This window comes from Ruditapes philippinarum, unplaced genomic scaffold, assembly GCF_026571515.1.
Source record: "Ruditapes philippinarum isolate M1 unplaced genomic scaffold, ASM2657151v2 ctg11881_1_1_1_1, whole genome shotgun sequence".
Classification (NCBI taxonomy): domain Eukaryota; kingdom Metazoa; phylum Mollusca; class Bivalvia; order Venerida; family Veneridae; genus Ruditapes; species Ruditapes philippinarum.
The window spans coordinates 10,270-25,231 of NW_026860625.1; the positions used below are offsets into that span (position 1 = coordinate 10,270).

General features: G+C 31.2%; 1 protein-coding gene across 1 annotated transcript; it reads right to left on the bottom strand.

The window, feature by feature from the left end:
- Positions 1 to 319: 319 nt before the first annotated feature.
- LOC132712823 (uncharacterized) lies at positions 320 to 14,702 on the bottom strand. Its single transcript, XM_060695257.1, has 5 exons — positions 14,108 to 14,702; positions 12,740 to 13,280; positions 11,331 to 11,586; positions 9,249 to 9,374; positions 320 to 3,278 (listed from the first exon to the last, which is right to left on the bottom strand). The coding sequence occupies exons 1-5, from the start codon at positions 14,587 to 14,589 to the stop codon at positions 2,950 to 2,952; spliced, it is 1,734 nt and encodes a 577-aa protein (XP_060551240.1). The 5' UTR covers positions 14,590 to 14,702; the 3' UTR covers positions 320 to 2,949.
- Between the last annotated feature and the right edge of the window lie 260 nt (positions 14,703 to 14,962).

A 14,962-nucleotide genomic window follows, 5' to 3' on the forward strand; every position in this document is an offset into this window, starting at 1 on the left:
TCTAAATGCTTGATAGTAAAACAAGAGCCTGGATAATGTAGAAATTGAGCCATAATTCTGTCAAAATCCCTGTTAGAGTTATGCCCCTTGGATAGTGACCATCTATTGTGCTCTAAAAGTGTGTTAATTTTTGATATATTTCCTTCAGTGGTTTTTGAGATACCAACTGGCACATAACCAAAGTGTCATGCCAAGGCCTGGGTGTGTACAATAGCTCTTCCTTTTTGTTCGAACGGTCTAGCTAAAACGAAGCAAGGATGCTGAATGCTGTCTAATTTTGAAATGTTTTTTTTTAACAATACACCTTTGTGCAGTAACTTCTATTAAATTATATAAGGAGTTAATCTGTCACTGCAATAAGGTGACAATATACAGACTAGTTTATATAAAGTCTAAGTTTCCATGATAAAGTCCTTAGTCCTTTCTAATTACATTAACACAATATCCTTTCAAGTACCTACTTGATAAAATTCCATTCTATTCCTAACATTATAACAGACAGAAAATCCTCAGCACAATTATGACATAGCAGTTTTGAACAATACTATGTTATGTACATTAGGTGCCATTTTTATGACAATTAAGATAATAAAAAAAGGTTTAGAAAATCATTCTTTGTTAATAAAAAAAAACACTATTTCTTTGAAAGCACATAACAGAAAGGTTTACATGTTGCTATAAGCAATGTATCAAAGTAATAAATTTTCTTATATTATTTATTAGAAAAATAATTTTTGAACATATGACCTTTGACCGTTAAGCCATGAGGTCAATATGACCTTAAAGCAACCAGTAATTATATAATTAAAACCAATTTGTGATTACTTTACTGCAGCCACTGGACAAAGTATTCTTCAATTACTGAACATATATAACTGTGTATATTGATCACTGCAACCTTCTTTTAACCTTTAATCTTCTGACCTAGAAATCTTCTTACTACACATTTTTAAATCACCTGCTATTAACATTTATTTCATGCTTTCCAGTGTTTTACTGCAATATATTTGATGATTTTATTCTGATAAACCACTAGTGAAATGTATAAAATATAATTTTCACTGTAGCCGTACTAGATCTGAATGCGGATGAAAAGAATATCATAACTAAATAGAATAACTTGCAAGATAATTGCTGTCATATGTAAATTTTGCTCCTGTATGAAAAGAAAGTTGATGTTATCATACATCACATTAAAAAAGTAACAAAATTAGAGATTTAACAGAACTATATTTCAAAATTGATGATGATAAAGGAGAATGTGCGACATTACGCTGCAAAATCAGTCAAAAAATCTTAAAATCACTTAAAAAGCATGAAATAAAAAGAAAATTTATTTGTTTTACATATACCCGGATTGAAATATATTTCATTTGTGAACACCAGCTATAATATTTTCACTCGTGGCTACGCCACTCATGAACATATTGCATCTGGTGTTCACTCAGTGAAATATATTTCAACCTTACATGCAAAACAAACAAATATCCTCTATATATTATTGGATATACCTATGATTTTCTTATAGATGGGTTTGAAGCAGCATGTCTCCAGATACATGCCAATTGTCATGTTGAAAAATATATCTAAATGAAAAATATTGTTAAATGGACAAAAGTAGTAATTTACCTATTACCAAAAAAAGAGGTCAAAATATGCAAAAATACTTATTGCCTAACTAACACAGTAGCAAATATAATGGCATGCAGCTTTAAATCAAACAACACAGTAAAACTGCTCAGGTAATATGGAAACTTCCAGACTTTATTAGTGGCAGGGAAACTCAGGTGCCCTGATGAGCATTATTTAAAGTACATGCAATGGCCTTAAAGTTTTTTCAAAAAGTAAGAATTGCAGACCTTTTCTAACCACAATCTAACATCAAATGAAATTTATCAAAATGAAATACTACTGGATAATGGTAAAACTATAAATTAATCATTTTACCGCATAAAATAATTTGTAACAAATCTATCAATGATAAGCTAATGCCTTTAATCTGTTTTAAATACTGAAACCCCTTTAAGATATATCTAAATTATCTCTTAAGTATACTTATCCTAAGTATTGGCCAAGAAGGAAGTAATTGATATAAAATAATGTGGTTATAAAAATTATACTTCAAAATCATAAAAAAAACATAGTTGGATCAAAGTATCAAAATTCTAATAATCTATTTTATACTAAAGTAAAAGGGAATGCCTTCATAAATTTAAGACTGAATCATCTACAGGAATGCCTTCATAAATTTAAGACTGAATCATCTACAGGAATGCCTTCATAAATTTAAGACCGAATCATCTACAAATGGGCTCACAACAAAATAAGGAATGTTATTATTGTACTTTTCAATACACATTCACTCACCAACTAACACAATTTTTTGATACCAATGAGTTTTTTAAGATTATTTACGATAGGCATATCAACAATATGAAAGCTGTCACCAGAACTGATATCATTTAACAATGACATGTAAGTAATAACAAACATTTCACCATCCTGTCGACGGTCACATGTGTGACAGCAAATAGTTTTACTCTAGTGTAAGTACCGGGAATGGAGACAAATAGGGTCAGTAGGTCAACAACTGTAAGTTTAGAGTCAACGAAAATTAAGGGTCAATCAGTTCTGGAATTCAGAAACACCTTCATTGAAGTATTACCGGTATGATGTATTACCTGTATAAAGAATTAACCGTATAATGTATTACCGGTATAAATTATTACTGGTATAATGTATTACCGGTATAAATTATTACTGGTATAATGAATTACCGGTATAAATTATTACTGGTATAATATATTACCGGTATAAATTATTACTGGTATAATGTATTACCGGTATAAATTATTACTGGTATAATGTATTACCGGTATAAATTTAATGTATTACCTGTATAAAACATGGCAAATATAACCTGCCTCATGTATCTCATTATATTTCAATTCAGTTTTCAACAAACTCATAATCACTGTCATCTAAGCTTATATTTGTATAAACATTTCCATTGTTCACAATTTCTACTTCCCTACCACTAACCAGACTGTGTCCATGTTTCTTTTTTTGACTGGTTATCATTCCGCTCTTTGGACTCATTACATTTTTGCTCTTTGGGCTGCTTTCTGGCTCTGTCTCTTCAGGAACAGATTTGAGCTTGGATTTTTTCCCTGTTAAATGAGTGGTACCATTTGGTATGACAGTTCCATTTTGTTGTACTAAATGTGTGACTGGTGCCTGGAATACTGTCTCCTCCGTGTCGTCCATGTCATTCAAACCTGAAACATGCAGTAGAGTGTTCTACATTAGAATGTATCAATTATCAAAGGAATATCATAATATGTCTTTGCTAAAAATTATGTACATGAATATAAAATAAAAGTGTATGTTATTAAATTATTGTGTGTACAAAATTCTAAACAGTGATTAGTGGTAGGGTGACAATCAGGGCCTAGAAAATGATGAACCTGGACAGTCATTGCAACAATGAATGTTATATACCAAAATGTTCATTAATGTCTGTACTATATGAAACCACCGGCATAAATTGGCAAAAATGATGGGGATCAAAGAAATCCAAGATGGCCGCCAAGATGGCCGCCATCATGGAAAATTTTCAAGAAATATTCTTTAAGCTATACTTTTATTGCAAATTTTGAATTTCAATAAATTGTATCAGCCCTTTAGCATTATATTAAAGGAGCTTGCATAATTTTAAACTTATTTTGCTAGTTTTCTGAATCAACGCAGCGTCAAATTTAAGAATAAAGTGAAAAATCATAGAAGATACAGTTTAAAAAATGTATATATTGACACCAATCTTATTTATTTTTTAATTAAGATAGATGCTTTACTTTGATTTTTTTTACATTTTTTAAATAAATCTTTATCTTATTTCAAAACCTATGAAAAACATTATGAAAGTTCAAACATGTACATGCATTTAAGAGTGTAGAAACAAGTAGTAACATTACTTGTTAACTAACTTCTTTTATTTTGCATAAACATTGATACATTTGCTTACATAAATGTAAAAATTCAGCAAAACCAAAACAAATATAGTGGTTCAATTTGATAAAATTTAAAGGGTTTTCAATGTCATTTTTTACAGTAACTTTCCATGTGTATATGACACAGTGATTTAAAAAAGATATTGTTATTTATGTCAAACCACAGTCAATGTAACACTTAGTGTATTTTTTTCAATTTCACTATGGACAACCATCATCACGATTATCATTTGTCTCAAAATTTGCCGACATGGTAAATGGTTTTGCCCATGTAGAACCCCTTTGCAAGACCAGATTGTTATGGTACACGGCTGTTCATTGCCTAAACAAACACGATCATCGCTGCAAAGGTTAGAACAAGTATATACATGGTCACTCAAAAGTTCCAGTACGGCTGAAGGTTGTGTCAAAAGCTGTGGATTGTACATTCCTAACTTAATCCAATATTGATGAAGTGGAGGAATTATTATTTTCTAAGATGAACGCCATACAAATATTTGAAGTATACATCGCAGTAAATGAAGTATAAAGCTATCATTTGTTGAAGGTCATTTCCTTGATATGACCCCCTTTTTGCAACAAACCCGGGATGATACACTGTACGAAACACCAACAAACTTAAAATGCAGCAGTGTTAGCATGAATTGGAAGTACCAGATCTTTTCCTAGGTCAGATTTTTAAGATCATTAACAGACTTACACATTACCTGAAAAGCCTTCCTCTTTCCTATGCTACGGAATGATGACAGGCATCACAAACTTAGATAAAAGATAAAACACAGAAAGTATGATACTTCTCTGTTGTGGAGGCAGAACACTGAATGTATTTACTGTATGTACCGGAATATATTTTGTCAGGTCTCTGCACAGTGCATTACTTTACTACCAGTTAAGAAATACTTCCATATTAAGCTCTGAGAAATGATTTATAAGAAGTACAATTAAAATCTGTATAAGGACTAAAAACAAACAGGGCTTTGCTGCACCACCTAATGATTTAGCGACAGCAACATGCAGAATAATCCCTGCTATTAGATTCTCATTGATTGAATCTAATTTGGAACTTCTCCACACATGAAAGAGTCATTTATAAAACTGTTCATCTAATCCTTTCCTGCTGTTATAATTAGTGGTTCTCTTATGAGGACAAGTACTCATGACAGTTTTCAGTGAGATATCAAGTAGAGAATTTTGTAGTGGATTTTTGTCCCCCGCTTTTCGAAGAAAAAAAGGGGGATATAAAAAGGCTACGTCCGTTCTGTTCGTCGTCACACTTTCGTGTCGATCCATAACTTTGTCATTAATCAAAGGAATTTAACGTAAGCGTGGCACAAATGATTTTTATAAGACCTCTATCTCCAGGGTCAAGGTCGCACTTGCTCATTCAAGGTCAACATTATCTATTTGAAGGTATATGTCGTGTCCGGTCAATAACTTTCTAATCTTTGAAGGGATTTTGTCAATACTTGCCACAATTGTTCACAATAATGTTTCGATGTGTTATGCACAAAAACCAGTCACCTACCTCCAAGGTTACGTCACACTTAGAGGTAAAAGAAATTACGGAGTCTGGTATATTTTGTGTCCCGATCATAACTTCTTCATAGATCAAGGGATTTTAAAGATACTTTGCACTAATAGTCACAATGATAAGATGATATGTCATGCGTAACACCTGTGTCAGGCGCAAACAAAAGGTCCCTACCTCTCAGGTCACACTTAAAGGTCAAAGATTAACATAGTCTGTGATAGGGTACATTTTGTGTCCCATCTATAACTACTTCATAGTTCAAGGGATTTTGAAAATACTTTGCACAAATAGTTACAATAATAAGATTTGTCATGCACAACAGCTGCATCCCTACTTACAAGGTCGAGGTCACACTTAGAGGTCAAACATGATAGATTTTTAAATTCTTTGTTTCATTTTATTTCTTTAAAAAATTATTGTTGCATCTGCAGATCTGGTATTGATCATACTGAAAATTACCTCAATTTTTTATGCCTCAATTTTTTTGAAATAGCACAATTTTATGCTTCCTGAGGCAGGGAACATTGGTAACTCTGTTGCAAATTCTTGTTTCTTTTGGATATTTGGCTGAATTACAACTGGCTGGAAAGCGAAATATTTTCACCTCGGTTTATGGGTGTTTGTTTTTAAGGCTTTCTAAAATAGATCTGACAATAACTCAGTTATGTGCAGTGCACTTTGACTATGTGACAATATGTCTACAATTTGCCACAACGATAAAAGCTACATCTGGTATGTTGTCTTTATCCTTGACTGAGGCTGCAGCAGCTGAACAACGGCCATACTGCAGCAGCATCAAAAATAAAACAGTCGGCTATACACAAAGCATGTGCATTAGTATTAGCATACTTAGCAATTAATGGCCTTGCAAGAAACCAGTGAGAGAGAGAGCACAGTCATTATGGGTTAGACCTTTAATGCTTCCAGAGGATTCCAGTGCTTTATTTTCCGTGACTTCAAGGATATAGTCAAACTGTACAGAATGAAAACACCCATTACTTAGTTAGCAACAAACTTGCCTTCTTAACTCAACTGTAAATCTGTAATTCTCTTACAGCAAATATGCCTGAATCTTGAATATATTGTTCTAACGGAAGAAAACAAGAAGGGCAAAATTATTGATGTTGCATACTGATTTCCTTGCCATACCCCATGCATGTTAAATTGGTAAGGAAACCCGTCACAAGTAATCTAAGACAGTGATTAAAGTACTCCTTACATAAACAATTTATTCAGAACATGACAAAAAATATAATTTTCCAAATTTGATAATAATAATTACTTGTTTACCCGTAATGAAATGATGAAGGGTCTTTTTAACATATAAAAGACTATATCATACGTTTAGTGTACCTGTGATTAGCCTATGCTCCATTTTATTTGGGGGGGGGGGGGGGGGGGGGGGGGGGGGGGGCATGGGTACACATGCAATATAACTGCTAAAATATAGAAAAGAGGTCAAGATAGAAAAGAGTTGATAAATTTAACATTTCTTTTCATAAATTATGCATTCTAAAATGATCCAAAAGAATTCATATCTTTGAAAATTAAATAAACTTTTCTTTATTTAACTGGAAAAAATATATTTGCCATTAAAATACCAACGTGCGTTTTATTTTTATATTCTATCATGTTCTACAAAAGAAAAACAACGTTAACAGTCGATTATAGCAATGAATATCAAATGTGAGCTTCCAATCATATCCAAAAATCTTCATTTGGTAGAATAACATAAAATTCCTGCAGAACAATTATTGTTAACCCACTGCTTAAAGCAAACTTTCTTGTGAAACTTCTATTTTATCAACAAATCTTTATAAGAAAATACAAATCATGCATGAAAATTTGTTTTAAATGATATGTTTATCTTTGTACAGTCCTTACAGTGACTTGTATATGTTATAAATATTAAAAATGTATCCAATTATATGCAAAATTTTAGCCATGTAAAGTTAAGGGTAAAGTTCAGTATCAAAAGCGGCCATCTTGGCGGCCATCTTGGATTTCTTTGAATGCCATCATTTATGCCAATTTATGCTGGTGGTTTCATAAACTACAAGCGTTAACGAACATTTTGGTATATAACATTGCTTGTTGCAATGACTGTCCCACCTACCCTATTTTTTATGAGACTTTTCATGTCATAGTCACTCTACCATAGTAACAATTATCTGTGTACAGAATTCTGAACAGTGATGGAAAATTTTTACAAAAACAGAGGCTCTGTGTACAGATTTCTGAACAGTGATGAAAAAACAATCAATACATGCAGAATCTTGTTTCCATTAAAAAAAGTAACAAATTAGATTGTCACAATTTGTTTGTTGCATTAATTTGGTATTACTAATCAATATACATGTATATTCTCCCAAGTGTAATTAAATGTATAGAAGATGGTTGTTGATATGCGTTCCCAGGCAGCAGACAGATATACATATCAGTGTATTCATATATCAACAAGTACAATGTTTGAAATAAGAGTTGATTAAACAGAATCTGATAGACCTGGGCTTTGACTTAAGCTATTAATGGAATTAATTTTATGTATGACATCCCAGGGAAATATAATAAAGACAAATTTATGGGACTTCTTAAAGTAGCAATTTCAGGTGTAAATTCATTACTGTTTCTGCCTACTATGCATTCAGTTCATCAGTAAATACATGTACATCAAACAATTAATGTTCAAAATTTAAAATTATACATGTATTTCAATTATGATAGGAGCTGTGAAAGAAAATTGTCAATGTGAATCTAAATCATATTCCACTCAAATGGAGCATAATTCAATTAAGAATATAAAAAAAAATGAACATGTATATGCAAATGAAAATTATTAATCTATACACATTTACTCACAACAAAATTCCCCAGTTATTTTAAAGGTAAAATCTTGTTGGCACAAGGCACAAAGCCTGTCTTTGGGTTTTGTTTTGTTTTTGTGGGTTTTTTTGTGTTTTTTTTTTCTTCAAGGAATACCAGTATGTAACATTTACCAATTATGACATTTGAAAATTTGAAATGAATCTCTTGTTAGTTGCCTTCTGCAATACTAATGTATATATTTTGGATTTTTAAAAATCACTTTAAATATATATTTACAGATTCTTTAAAGCACACATCTTCATATTGAGACAATTAAATAAGCACATTACAAATAATCTGCACTTAAAATACATTCATTTATATCTACTTTAAAAATGACTCCTCTTAGTCTGTCCATTAAAGATATGAAGAATTTATTTTACTTTAAGTATATCCAAAATTAAACATACAAATAATGATAACATTTGGAGAATTCAAGTTTAATCAATAAGTGACCTAGATTATTAAAATTTTCAAGCTAAATCTGAATGCAGGTAACAGTTTCAGATACATGTATATTCTTAAGGCCAGAGAAGGCGTCCAAGTTTAAATAATTCTATCAAATTATCCTTATTCTGGTTATATAAATTACATGTATATGTATTTGAAAAGTTAAAAATTGGTGACATTTTTTTTATGAACTAGGCCAAAATGACCACTTATTGAAGCTACAAATGATAGGGAGCAAGCGGCCTAGTAGTAAAAGTGTCTATGTCTCAACCTTAACTAAAGGTTAAATCATTACTTGGGTAACAATGGTGTTTGTCATTTTTCCATTAAAGAAATAGAGTATAACATTTTTTATTTCCATTAAAAAATGAATTAGATTTGTTGACTCTTACCAGTTGCTTCTAAGTCATACTGGGGAAGTGGTGTGTCCCCTTTTATCAAATACAGCACAGATCTTGATGGCCACAACAAGTGTATTAATACAATATAGGATAACAGATCTGCTGAATATGTAATACCTGCAAAAAAAAATGAAATTAATTTATACACAATGACAACATTACGTGTAAAATAGAGAATCTTTACAGCTTCATTGAAAATATATTGAAAGCTGTGTACGATAATATCAGTACATTGACTATAATATTAGCCAGAGGGTCTGAGATAAACCAGTAAATATCATATCTGTATGATAAATGATACGCTAATACACTGGGGAAATAGGATGATATTTGCAATGACAGAAGTTAATTAGTAAACTGTATGATATAGCTGAAATAATGAGGTTTAGAATTGCTGCAAATAATTACAGTGTTGTCGCACAGCTGGAAATATTAAATTGAAAAGAATGATACACTGTAGTAATATAGCAGAAATTTGGTGTTGGTAAACATTTTACTTGTTTAAAGTTAAGGTAGTCCTACTGTAATGCCTTCCCACCAAAAGATTCTAACACTGGCCAATATGGTAATAAATTGGTCATTTCTGGAATGTTATTTTTCACAATCTTCGGTATTCAATAATTTCTAACCATTTATAACCCGACTCAGCAATAAAGGATGAGTGATTGTTTAATATCTAATACCCAAAATTTTGGAAAAATAACATTCTGGAAATAACCAACTTTCTACAATATTGGGGTGAAAGCATTACAGTTAGACTATCTTAATCAAAATTTATTTCACTAGAGAACACCACATGTCACATTTTCATATGTCATTATTGAAACAAATACAATCATCTGGTGTTCACTCAAAACACTTAACCTATACATGTGACCTTGACCTCTGGGTAAAATCTAGACATCTTGACATGGTAGTAATCATATTTGGCCTAGTAATTTTAAAACTTTCAGAAAATCAAAAAGTTATGAAGAGAACATGAAATGTGGACTTCTAACATTTAACCTGTAACCTTGACCTTGAAGGTAACAACTGGGGTTGTGTTTTATAAAGAGTACTAAGACTTGAGTCAGTTTTAAGGTTAAAATTGAGATGTTTTTCTCCTAAAGTTGGTTGTAAGTCCTAGGATTTAGGATTAACTTAGAACTTAGACTCCATGAAACGCAGCCCTAGTTGTTGTGCTCTTCACATTGTAACATAATGTTTTTTAAAAACTTTTCAGCAAACACTTAAATGTGTAGATGTCATTCCTATAATCCACTCACCTCTTTATTGCAGGGAATTAAAAATCAGTGTAAAAGATATATAGAATTCTACTACATTTTAACATGAAAAATTACACTTTTAAACTTTGTGACTGTAGTAACCATGATGCACAGTTTAACATATATAAAAATTTACTAGTATATTATCTATCATAAAATTTCCATTACGTTTTGAAATAATGCTATTCTTCCAGATTTAAATACAATTCAGCTACAGTGAAATTATACAATCATGTATTTATAATAATTTTATAAACATAGACATATAAAATTCAATGATATACATCAAGGTTTTTTTCCTGGCCCATTTTGATGACCGATATTTGGTAATGTTCCCAATATCAAAAAGTATGTTTTTTTCCAATTTTAAGGAGAAAATTTCCAATTAAAGGAACAGAAAATTAAATAAGTAAAATATTGTCATTTTGTTACAAATTTAACTGAATTGTGCCACAGAAAAATGTAATCTTGCATTCCCAATTGTAATATGCTTACGGTATGAGTGAAATATAAAATAAGTTTAATTAACCAAAAATTTGATTTCTTTGTCTTAATTTGATGTATACAATACCAGTTATGTTGTCAGTTTTTTTACATTTTGTCTAAAACATTGTAAAAATTCCCAATTCTGGGTGTCAGGTCATGTTCCTAAAGTGCTTAGAAAAAAACCTAACATGTACATGTATGTCATACATTGTAAATTAGTAATTTTCTGAAAAGATGTCATAAAGAGAATACATTTGACCTATACAAGGTAATTCAAGGTGTAAACTACCATAAAAATGCCAATTCCACTTATTATACTCACCGAGAATAGTTTTATATCTCCATAAATGTGAAATCTGTGAGGCAACAATGACGAGTATAGGCAAGTATATGAACCAGACAAGGTAATAAGCCCCAAACTGTTGGAAAAAGTCCAGTCTATTTTGATGTTTACTCCTTTGAAACGTGTCTTTTAACGTAAGGAAGAACCAGATCATGACGACAATACGAAAACATACAATAAGATATCCAGGCCATGAGTTCCACTCATCTATGTTTACTATAATGTTTACTTTGGTCTGAAAAAAAAAAAATAACTGTTTAATAATGACATATCAAACAGATGTTGTATCAATGAGTACATCGGTTACTGACATTACAAAATGTTTAGCCCTTACCCGGCTGAAACGGAAAGCTTTAGAACTTTTCCGCCAGTATATGCAAGGCCAACTCATGTATCTGTGCAGTCTGACCAGGCTTTATACTGTTAGCTGAATAATTTCAAAATTTCACCTAGATATCATCAAAATTGGTGATGGACATTCCATAAAATGGGAGGACAAATCGATTTAAGAAATTAAGGGAGTAATGGGATAAAATGTAAACGTTATTTTGCATTTTAAATGTTTAATGTATGCCGAGACTGAATAACATGGTTAACTTTGAAATTAACAAATTTTAATGTTTGTTGTATTTAAATGTCAATCACTCTTGATATCATAAAAGTATTAAAATGTGTTTTTATTTTGTGATTGTCAAGTGTTTTATGAGATGCTTGCAAGTTGATGTTACTCAACATCATAACTTCAGATATGATGACAACTTATTGACCTATGTATTGGCAGGGTGTTCACTAGCCATGAAATCCTGAGGGTCATTTTGACTAAGTTTAATCGACTACAAGGTCAAATCCCCATGATTTTAACAAAATTTGACCATCCAGTTAAAATCCTGAGGGTCAAATCAGGCCTTCTGGAAATTTGAAGAGTCAAAGAGTCATTTCAAGGGTCAAACGGACACCCTGATTGGTATGCTTAGTATAGCACAGACAGATGATCTTGTATCTGAATGATAATGTTGAAGCTGTTTATGTTTTAACAGTCTGTTAATATTAGCAATCTGTTTTAACAAACTTTATATACTTTAGTAATAGTTAAGTTAGTTTATACAAGTATCATGTGTTATTAAATTGTATAATGAATGTTAGCAATTTGGTTATGTTTAAGCAATCTGTATATAAAGAGGTATGTTTGCATTGACTGCACATGATAATTTAATATAGAAATTAGAAATCTATTCATCTTAAATTTTTATAGAAATCTATACGTACATATAATAATCTTTTTATAAATCCAGTTTATAATCATTCAAAACACTGGCATCAAAATTTTGTGATCAAGAAGAAAAAAAATGTTATTTGAAATATAAGAAAATTATGTATTATATACTTACCAAGTTAACAATGAAGAATAATGCATTTAATGCTGTATAGATTCCCCAAAAGAAGACTAGCAGTCGTTTGCCGGAAAGTTTCATACTGATAATTGTCCAGCCTTTGGCAATAAGTAACAATAACAACATAAACAAACATTCTGAAAATGACCCCAATAAATTACCAATCACTTTTAACCACTCAGCTCCCACACCATTTATACAGAATACAAGCACATGTAAAAAATTTAGCACAACACCAGCAAATTCTGTTGAAATACAGATAGTTAATAACTTTGTGATTGGATGAACTTGTTGTTTGTAAGCATATATCCAAACTGGTAAAGTGATCATATAAAGCACAAAGAATAAAGCATATATTTCAAACACGTCATGCATCTCAAATGAAAATTGATGTTCAAAAGGGTTGAGATGTTTTGATGCTGGGTCTCCATTTACTAGCCAGATGTCATATTTTATTTCTACACTCACTGACTTATTTGCCATCCATTTACAGTCTCCTTTTTCCCTATGGCAAGCAACCATGCTTAAGTACCAAAACCTGTAAAATGAAAAACATTTAAGAAGCCTGCTTAAATCAGAGACTTACTGGAATACATTTATGAAATGTGTTTTAAATATACAATCAATTTTACATTTTTGTAATTATTCTAAAAAAAGAATCCTATGTGGCAATAAATAAAAAATTTTGGTTAAATAAATCAAATTATTTTAATAGAAATTGCATCAAATAACTAAGGGTCTTTCATACAGAATGATCTGGTATCACAATATATATTAACCTCTATTTGAAAGACCACTAGAATTTAGCAGAGATGTAGATAACAGAGATAAGCAGCTCCTATTATACTCTATTGAAATATCACTCATGCCTATCAAAAAGGTGAAAAATTAGGCATTTTGTAGCAAATAAAACTTAATGGATGTGCATTTGATCCTTTTATATTATAATTACACCATTTGAAAGTTAAATCTTTTATCTATTGCTGTATGTTAAAATATTGGTAACTTTCCTTGCATTTCACTTAGAAAAACATAGCAGAACATACCCACTGAGCCAGTTTTATCATCATATAAAAAGTTCTGTAACAAAAATTAATGAGCAGTTCTCTTTAAAAATTGATGTATCATCTATTTGAATGGGAACTGTAAATGTTTTTACCTGCAGCCATAGACAAATGCATAAGCTTTCAGAAAATGTATTATTTTACTGATTTTGATATCTGGTTAATAAGTATTACTTGCTAGAAGTTTAGCAAGCACGCGTTATATTTTAACTGGCTATGAAGTTGCCTATCTCTGTTGTCTATGTCTCTGAATTTAGATAATATTTTAATTAGTAATTTACATGTGCTATGATTTGTTTACCTTGGCTGTTGCGAGTTTTGTACTTTGTAAGTAAACTGATATCCTGATTCTACATTATCGGGATTATCTTCATCTATACATAGTTTATTCTTTCTACATGGAATCTTTCGCAAAAAATCCTCTGTTCCATGTGTCTGACAGTTACTATCAAATGCTGTGTTATCCATCTTTTTAAACATATTTCGACAGCCTGCAGTATTGACCAGTGTACTGTTACCATAGTACTCCATAAAATACTCGCTATCAACTAAAACTAAATTAAAATAACTGTCAAGTTTTGATGATGACGTAATATTTCCATAGATAAAGCCTTGTGTATCATCCAGCATCCCTGGGTCTGTTTTTTGGAATCCAAACCTGGCAAGAAATAAAAAGAACTCCGACGTATGCCATGTACCAGTTATATGGAGACATTTTCCGCTTTGAATGAAAAATGACAGCAGAAATAAAATCAGTCTCGTTGTATCAATTACAGTTTTCATGTTGCCTCTTTAATTCATCGTTTCATGACCACATTTTCACATTGACTTGGAAAAATGTTGACAAATAAACTCACTTCCGGGTCAGCTTGACTACATCAAACTTCCGGTATTAATACACGGAAAGTGCATTTTTTCAATAACGGAAAGTTTACACGCAACATCATTATAAATTACTTTGATATACCAAAAATTACTTGAAACAAAAACAAATGTAATGAAGGGCCAAGAGTGAACTTATATTTATTTAAAAATAATTTCCTTTTTTTCTGTTTGATCAAATTTCCAAAGTTAAGTCTATGTGCTTTGTATTCTTCATGTATCTTTGACCTAGAGTCATTAGTTTTGACGCCCTTAAGCTGTTTAACCTGTGCAC

Bases quoted from the DNA above. Each gene is read 5' to 3' on its own strand.
- LOC132712823 (XM_060695257.1), bottom strand. From the start codon at position 14,589: ATGAAAACTGTAATTGATACAACGAGACTGATTTTATTTCTGCTGTCA. The intron at 11,587-12,739 runs GTAAGTATATAA...TTTTTTTTTCAG, and splicing joins TATTCTTCATTGTTAACTTG to ACCAAAGTAAACATTATAGT. The intron at 9,375-11,330 runs GTGAGTATAATA...TTTTTTTTGCAG, and splicing joins GAGATATAAAACTATTCTCG to GTATTACATATTCAGCAGAT.